Raw genomic sequence first — 9,711 nt, forward strand, 5'->3', positions numbered from 1 at the left:
AGAGAGAGAGAGAGAGAGAGAGAGAGAGAGAGAGAGAGAGAGAGAGAAAGGAAAAGAATCATATTATTAATCACAATTACAAAGGTTTTAAAAATTGTGTTACTGCCGAACGAAATTCCCACGTACATATCTTAGAAGAGATATTAATTTTAATTGCGCAAAAATTTTCCCTAGATATTAATTTTGACTGCGCAAAAAGTTCATCAAGCGATATTTATTCTTCCATGAAATAACTCGCGTCATATCGATACTATGAGGCCACGAACATTGGTAGCCGCGGGGAATATGCAATCACCGTCGTCGGCCTCCGTCAATTTATTTGCGTACCCGTGTACTCTCATTGAGAGATACGCAATGCATAGGTAGCCCGATCACCTGCGTATTCATAATCGCATTCCCGCATGAAAAATCAACGACGAAGCGTCAGTGTGTATTACCATTGCGAGAATATTCAAATGCACAACACGTGCGGTGGTAGCTAAACTAAAAATAGTGCCGATTAGAATACTCTCATTCCAGGCAACCAAAAACTAAGTTATATTTACAGTTCGGAACAAAAACTATATAGTTGATCGAGGCATTGCTCCGATTTACGAAAGAATTGGACGAGAAGTGTCGGAAGATCAACGACAAAGTGTCGATATATGGTGTCTCGATAATCGAAAAATAGTATTCTCTTTGTGAAAGAAAGGCCTGCAACAAAATTCACAAAAGAGAAATACGACTAGAATCGGGAAAGAGAACATTTACGTGACGTGTAACGAAAAAAGGGAACAGAGGGCACACAACCAGCTATTGTTAATGGACGTCCCGTAGCGAAAAGCGTCCCAAAGCCATAGGGGTATAAACGGCCCTTAAGTAATACTGATTAAGTCGTTATTGAACTTTTCGATAGCTTTCTGGCGATGAGGCGGAAGCTTTGTACATGATACGCTTGTCAGGTAAGAAAAGTCATTTGTGTCAGAATGTATCTGAAGCATATTTCTTAAAAGGAACGACATTTTAGAACCAAACAATATAAACTCGATATTAATGGCTCATAAGCCAGTAGACTCAATAGATAATAAACTCCAAAATGATGTGATTCCAAAAAAGTTATACAATAGATATCTATACACAGAATTATTGCGCAACGTAAGAAAAAAATGAAAAAATATTGATTATATTATCAATTCCAGAGATGATTATGCGCGATGCTTCGCATTATCTTTACATTATTTTACATTAGAGGAAGTGCGGGTAATGTGGAATAGTGGGGTAATCTGAAATATCACGATGATATCTAGCCTATTAAGTTACAACCTAGCGGACAGCACTGAAATTACTAGCTGCTGAACTACTAGACTGCTAATTTCTACGAAATACATGACTCTAAAAAGTATGTACAGAACTCGCATGCGTATGCGTTGTGTAAATAATATGGCAATTACATCTGATTAGTTGAATTTCAAACAATTATATAATATAATAATATTATATTATAATTTATAAAATATAACAATATTATATTATAATTTATAATATAATAATATTATATTATAAATATTATAAACTATTTAATTATTAATATGCATTGAAATATAAGAAAAATTATTTTTTTTGCAATTAATGAGGTATTCCGCATCATCCGATCTAGTCCACATTACCCTTTCAAACTCTACCTTCGATAGAATTGATATAACACTAAACTTATTATAGATAAATGAAATTTGTTTGGAACATGTTATAACAAATACATGGCATTGCAACTCGTTGACACTAAAAACTGAATTCAGTTATCTTTAATAGTTTTTAAGTTATCTTGAAAAAAGCTTAGAGTATTCCACAATATTTGCACTTCCTTCAGTACATTTCAACATTTTTAATTTCCATATTATTGATGTTATGATGTTATGAATATACTCTCGCATTTTAACGTTTACAAAATATATCGTTTGCGAATGGAATGAGAGGAATGTTCACCTGAAGTTTTCTATCATACTCACTCAATTACCATTTCTCGACGTATTACTACCATATAGATATCATTTCAATTATCCGCATTTGCATGGGAGCGAAATTACACAACACTGTTAGCCGTAATGACAGATCCAGATACACACGCATCGATCCTTTCCGCGAACGTTTCTCCACTACGGGAACATTTTTTTCTCTCTCGCGGCGTATTATAAGCATAACCACAGTCCCGTCTTTCGTGTCTCTCTCGCAAAAACAAAAGAAAAGAAAAACGCAGGCTACTTAATAAGCCTCGGAGATCAATCTGTGGAATAGCCGCGCGGAGAGTGGTTTCTTTTCCGCTATAATAAGTATGAACTTTCCACAAGCATTATTGGCACGAGTGTGGCATCCAGCGGGATACTACACGCAAATCCGTGTATATTCACAATCGTGTCTTTTTCGAGTCCGTGGATCTTCATTACAGGCAATTAGAGTCGCGCCGCGATCGCGGTGGTCATTCACGCGGGATGGTCATTAAGACGTTCCGCGAGTCGAATTTTCAAAAGCATTGCAAGCACGGGAAAAACACGCCGAATGCAATTTGCCGTCAGTGATGATTAGTATCGGCGAAAGGATGGAGATGCAATCAAAATAACGTGAAAAAGCAAATTATTTCCTCGTGAAATGACGAGCGACAACCATCATGTGGCGGAAAAAACCGAGGAAGTTCGTGGATTTTTCTCGTACGAGGAACGAGGAATCGTTTCCTTCGGCCACGTGCCATGCGAATTGCCATTAGGATACCGCATGCGCGATGCGAATCCTGCTTGCAAAAGGTTCTGCCAACCGATGTTTAGCGTTGAGCACTATCAAGTAGGATTTGCAATCGCGTTATCGACTAAATGCGCCGTTAAACATAGCATTGTTTTCGCATCGGCGATTAGATTCTTCTCAAGGATGAGAGACTGCCTGTTATCTGGAAAATCTCGGATGTAATTGCAACGGTAATACCTGCCGGCGTCGACAGTGGAATGTTCTCTACCGTATTTAGCGATTGATTGGGTAAACGGAGATTGAAAATGAACTGTGAATTAACTGCGAGTTAACTGAGATTACATGTTACAACAGATAAAAAATTGTTGCTCTTTAAAGTGTTTAAGTGAGAAACGTTGTTTAATCTTTTCTCGGTATGAGAGACTTCGATCACTCTAAGCAGAGATTTAAAGTAATGTTAATTCAAAATTTCTTATTTACCACTGCTTCCTCAAATATCACGTCCGAATCACACAGCTTTCACTTCTCAATGTGAGAAAGTCCAATTTTTAAATCATTGCTTGACAAATGTGATAGATCAGATAGATTATAAGACTGCACTTTAAATGTTACGTCGGCGGACGGAAAATTTTTTAAGCACGTGTCAGACGACAAATTATCAATAAAATTACATAATTTGTGTAATCTTATTTCAAATCTCACTTGTAAAAAAAATTGTGTTATTTTCGAGAGTTTTAAAATCAGACAATAAACCAACCTGAATTCTTGATATTAATTCACGGTAAGACCCACCTCCTTGCTGGCGCATGTTAACCGTCAATTCATCGTAATAAAATAATGTATAGCTCACAGATTAGTGACACTTAAGGAACCGAGATATTTATAAATTTTTTCATCCGATAAATGTACAGAGGCAGGATCTTTATGTACAGGTGATAATTGAAGTAAATCTCCAAATAAAAGAATGTTTTCGACCAAATCATCCATCATAATCTTATTTTCATATTTAACGCAGGATAAAAGTTATTTTGCAACAGCTGAGATTTAATTCGCGATATCGGTGTCGGATTTAAAAATCTGTGCAGAAGCGGAGCGGCGAAAAAAACCGCTAGGAGCAATTAATCGTTGCGGTAATGTCCGTCAACGTCTAGAATGGTCGAGCACAGGAGATTCAACGAGGAGGAAGTTCTCTTTGCGCCATTAAGAGCCTTTAAAGACGTTGGCAGGCAGAACTGAGGCGAAATAGGCTAGAGAAAATAATCAAAAACTCGCTTATCGAGACGTCTGCGCGTTCGCTCGCGCGCGATCGACCGTGTATTCGTACAAGATCGCCCGTGCGTTCGAATGTACGCGCGTGTGCTACGAAATAGTGAGAGAAGGGAGAATCTTTCGCTCTTCTCAACAGTAATTACCGATATCGACTAATTGCTAGATAAGCGGCTGCCTCTTCTACGTGACTGAACCTCCGATCGGCTATATCGAGGTGCGTCCCGGTGCTCTTGTTGCATTGAAACCCGATCGCGGCCGCGCGAGATTTTGCGCAATTTCTAATATATAGAAGATATTTATTACAGCAATGCGCGTAACACTCTGCCTTGAGTACGCGTTATCGTGTCAACGCTTCAACACGAATAATCGCTGCAAACCGAAAAAGCCGATAAGAAATATCTTAATTGATATCTGAAGGAAAGTCGCTTAGATAGCTTAGAACTTCCAAAAGCATAAAACTCTCTGTGGAATTTAGATGAGTGTTTATAAGAAAAAAGAACTACCGAGAGTACCGAGTTGCGCTGCATTTATTCCCTTAATTCAATTTAAAAACAAACAAAATTATTATGTTGATTGTATTAAACCAAAGTAGCATGAATAATATGTTCATTATTATTCGCAAAATGTGTAATATTATCTTATCTCTTTTTCTCTCCTGTCTCTTTTCTTCGCGTTTCTAATTCTGTTTTACGCTTTTCTCATAGTGGACCCTTAATTGTTTAAGAGCACTTGATTTTTTTAAGTATTTGAAACTATGAATTAAGGTTTATTTCTAGCAAAGCTGTGATGTTACGGATTATTTGCTTTCACCATTTCTTTTACATTCCTTTCTGTTAAATTGCTCTCAACAAGTTTACAACCCTTTTGCTACCCTTTCTTCTTGTAATATTGTCCCATCCGGCGTTCTTCAAGGATCAATCCTTGACGCTGCTTTCTAATACTTTCATTAAGCTATCATCTAACTGTCATTTTTATATGAGAGCTAAAAGTAGACATTATTTTTTCTTCCTAAATCTTTCAGTCCTAAAGACTTATGCAAGACACGTTCACTTAACTTGAACCGTGATTTTTTTAATGTGTATCAAATTCTGATGTGTATTCTTCCAAATTCTTCTCGGTAATATCCAATTCGTTTCATAGATTTTTTCTTTTTCCTTTATCTCTTTCAATCCTTATGTCTCCATACACAATACCGTGTCTGCTTGAAAAAAATCCATTATTCCTACTTTACTGTTTTTCACTCGTTCTGTGAAATTCCTTGTACATATCATTTTTTATGATCATCGGATATTACTTTGAGCTATGGCTCTTTCACACGAAATGGAATAGCTGCATATGCGCACCATAAGACCGCCTGGACCAATGAACATCCAGCATAAAATATAGTCAAGACTTTTAACTAGGTATTAATTGATACAGATGATCTTATGCTATGCATGTGCATATGCATATGTCATTTTGTGTGAGAGGATCCTTACACTTAAATTAGGCTAATGTTTATACTTATGTATAATTATCATTTTTCCAATTAATTCGAGGAAATTTCAGATTTTTTAATATTACATTTTGTCATCTTTACCCATTATCTACCATTATCATAAAGAAAAAAGAGTTAATCTTTAGAGACTAAGAAATGTGCGAAACGTCAAGGACTAATATGGCATTCGTTTGAAAGCTTTTCTCAGGGGAAACTAGTTTCGTCTATATACGCAGATATATTTCTTTACCGAGTGGCACGCCCCGTATATATGCCGATTGCGGTAAATTTATGATAATCGTCTTCTCTACCTGCCGGGGACGTTCTGTCTTCTCCAAGCTTGCCTGCCTCTTGTGGCCTACCACTAAGTAATACTAAACGGAGGCCTATGTTGTCTGATTGCCGGCCAGTGTATCTTAAGTAGTTTGTAAAAAGTTTGCTAAACAGACTCTATCTCTCTGTTCGAACTTCGAAAAAGGTTCGACAAACTGCCTTAGCCCTTAGCGCAAAATATACACAAATTGGTCAACAATCGTGCGCTTTAGAGCAAGAATAAAGTAGATTCGTAATTTGCAAACAATTTTAAAACCGATGTCTCTAAAAGATTAATAACCTGTAATTCAAAATCGATGCTTTCTTTAAAATAAGAATCCAGCAATTTAGTCAATTTTTAAATTTGTATTAAAAGTTATCGATTAAATTATTATCTGCCGCGCGGTAATAGATGTCTAATTGATCAATGAAATGTATTTATCAAATGGCCGAAGATAAAACGCCGATTATACTATTGATTGTCTAGCGAACCTCCAATGAGAGTCAAATTGATCTCCCGGCAGCGTCGCGTCCCCTTCGCGTCATAAACATTAAATGTCTCTTCGAGGTACCTCAGATTGTTCAATAATACATATTGGACGACAGAAATCGTTATCTCGGCGTAACCGATAAGCGGCATCATCCATCATAAAGTTGTGCATGCGTGCTTCAGCATCGCGCGAACGAAACGGTCGAACCGCGGGGAGCCGGAACAAGACGCCGCGAGAGAGCGAGAACTCTCTCGGGTGCGACGATATTTCTTCTGTTTCCCATTAATAGTACGAACGGCGATAGGCGCGTAATTGGATTGGCGCTTATATCAACACGCGGGGAAATAAATTAATTACGACGCCGAGAAACGCGGAAAGCTATATGACACTTGTTTTGCGCGGCATAACGCGGCGTGGCGCGGCGTGGCGCGGCGTGGCGCGCGATAAGAAACGCCATACCAACAACATTACAAAATCCTACATTACGAAATACTTACGTAACGCAGCGATGCGCGCGCGTCAGTGTACAGGGATAATTATCAATATTGCAAATGGGACGCGCGACCGCGATCTCTCGATCGTGCGCCGATCGAGTTTCACTCGGCTTTGTCAGTTGACGGTATTTACATACGTCTCGAACGATAACGTTTGAAAAAAAAATATGTGTCGATGTCCTTTGACATATCGGAATGGCATGAATACATATGAAACATTCAAAGCGGTCTCCGAGACAAATCGTTTCTCATTATGAATATTGTTATATTTTCTCTATGCTTACACATCGATCTCGCATGATTTGTGATAAGGAATGTGAATGGTATGGTTTATCTACTTGTATGACTTTCACGCAGATAAATTACTACGCGATAAACCCAATGTAAATATAATTACGTCTGCAAACCGAATTGCCGAAATCTTCGGACGCAGATTTAGAGTTGTGTGCTCACAGACATAATCGTTAAATCGAGGTCAAGTAAGTTTTCTAAATTGTTTGGCTCTTGAAGATGATCTTAGCTTCCAAATATAAACATTTCTCGGACAAACAGCGATCTCTTTCATATTAAACAAAATAAATATTTTCACTCAAGTGACACTTGACACTCGCTAACGTCAACACGTGTAAATTCCAGTGAATTACACAAGTCAATCATTCGCGAAGGAAATTCGACTAAATATATAATAACGTATTTCATCTTTATTATTATACGTAATTTTTCTTTCATATCGCGTAAATCGCATAACGTCCGTTAAATTTCACGCGTTAAAGGACACATTAAACGTCTTTTGTAAAAGAAAAACATAAATTGTTTCCAAACAGTTACCTGACTTCGCATGTCTAACACTAATAAGAATTATTATACTCAAAAGAGCAGAAAGGATGAAGGACATACCTCCAGGAAATCTATGCGGAAAGATTCTACCATGCCTTGACAGTAACCAAGGGTACAGGGGGTAGCTATCTCTAGGCTGTTGATGCGGATGAGGTGGCGGATGTGGCCCTCCGGGAGCCCCACCATGCGGATAAGGTCCATGCGGCGGCCCATGGGGCGACGCGCCGTGATGCGCTTGAAGTGCTACCGCGATATTCGCCGCCTGGAAATGCTGGGCCGCGGCCAAATTAGCGGCTAGAGCCAATTGCTGAGAGTGGTATTCGTTTTGACCGGCCTGCGGACCAGCGGGACTGTGACCACCGGGTAGTCCATACAGAGATTTGAGCTGTTCCGCGGCCATGACCGCGGCCGTCGCGGCATTAGATGGCGGGGCGAGGTAATTCGGGCTGGGCCTGACCACCCCTGGGGGCGGTTGGGGATGCGAGCCGATCGGTGAATCCCCGTGTGGTATTCTGTGCGGCGGGCTGGGGCTGTTGTTGGGCGTAGAGCCGCCACTGTGGCTGTGAACGGTTGTCCGTCCGAAGTCTAGATGCGTCGTCGCCGACAGGTGGTGATGCGGGTGACCGTGATGGTTAGCGCCGTGAAGATGATGGTGACCGCCGCCGCCGCTACCGATGGTAGCGTGCGACGGTGTTCGTCGCGAGTTGGGATATGACTCGACGGAGGAACTCCTAGAGACGGGCCGATCGGAACCCTCGGAATGAGCACCGGGCGATCTCGTGGTGACCCGACGCGCTCGCGGGGAGGAGGAGCCCTCGACTATCTCCATCGGACTGCCATCGATTTCGACTCGCTGCTCCAGCCGGTCTGCCTCGCGACCACCTTGCCCGCCGCCGACGATCGAGTCGATGCTGAAGCCGATCTTCGGCTTAGATGGCACCGGAACGATTGGCGTCGGCGCGAGCGGCATCATCGTACGATTATCGTACGCTTCCCAGGTGGACAACCCACTTTGAAAGGACCAACGGATCTGCGAGCGCTGAATCGTCGCTGATTAAGTTCGCCGCGTCATCGCGACCGCCTCGAAGTCGTCTTCTTCGAATCGATCGCACGACCTACGTCAACGGTAAACTTTTAGACGTATTCGCTCCCGATAAACGGTATTATATTGTCATTGGGGCATATCAACCCCCACCTGAAGATCTACAATTTTCAACGTCTGTATCTCTTCATACAATTCCCAGGGTGTCTCGATTTCTTGATTGTTTTCTTTTGTCCGGGAATATTAATTGCTTCTTTTCAACTACAATAATCATCGATGAAATTTGTTACTCCGAACACGTTGAATCGGCACCGATTGCCTCTCGACAGTCACTCGCGACGGACAATTAAGTCCCGGCCTCTTGTTGGCGCATCACTAGAATACGACGGATAGAATATATCATGTACTCGCAAACTCGTCGTCCCGCAGGTGTCTCCAAATCACCCACCAACGTAACTCAACTGATGTAATCACGTCGTATAATCACGAATGCCGTCGCACTGGCTGGAGTCTCACGACACTCACTCGTACGTCACGTCTGACACTCTCCATCGACCTGCTCGCGCGACACGACTGGAGCCTCGACGCCCTCGACGAGAAACGCGACACGGAAGGTTGTTGTGGATAAAATGTCGAAAGGGGACCACACGTCGCGCGTGTCCTGTGAATTTCAGCTCTCGGTTAATACGAGAGCGAACACCGAGCGCCAGCTCTGACGGATGTTCCTGGCACGAGAGCTTGCTAGTGTTTGAGCAAATTACAGGCTAAACGAGGCGCTTGCCACGCCGTAGTGGGGAACCGCGTTCTGTTGGAGCAGGGCATCGAGTTATACGCCCCACCAGCTTATTTCTCGTCAAAGCAAGATTGAGCTCGCGAAGTGGGGAATGGGCGTTGCTCAAGTTACACACGCGAAGGCGTGCACTCGGATCCGATTGGCCAATTTGACGCGACGCGAAACCAGAGTTGGACACGAACGCGGTTCTGGCTACCACAGTTCCTGCGAGATACGTAGAAGCTGCAGTGGGGCGACGTATTAGTCGACGATGGGCGTTAAACTCACGTTTTTGTCGTGCGATG

At 41.5% G+C, this 9,711-nt stretch overlaps 1 protein-coding gene across 1 annotated transcript in view; it reads right to left on the reverse strand.

The window, feature by feature from the left end:
• The window catches only part of LOC112465725 (homeotic protein empty spiracles-like), a 50,517-nt gene extending 41,149 nt beyond the window's left edge, over positions 1-9,368 (reverse strand). Inside the window, exon 1 of the mRNA XM_025033432.1 lies at positions 7,653-9,368. Within this exon, the coding sequence (XP_024889200.1) occupies positions 7,653-8,565 (913 nt within the window). The 5' untranslated portion in view covers positions 8,566-9,368. The remainder of the gene's footprint in view (positions 1-7,652) is intronic.
• Positions 9,369-9,711: the final 343 nt, after the last annotated feature.

The sequence above is a fragment of the Temnothorax curvispinosus genome, unplaced genomic scaffold, assembly GCF_003070985.1.
Source record: "Temnothorax curvispinosus isolate PA1 unplaced genomic scaffold, ASM307098v1 QBEX01015436.1, whole genome shotgun sequence".
Taxonomy (NCBI): domain Eukaryota; kingdom Metazoa; phylum Arthropoda; class Insecta; order Hymenoptera; family Formicidae; genus Temnothorax; species Temnothorax curvispinosus.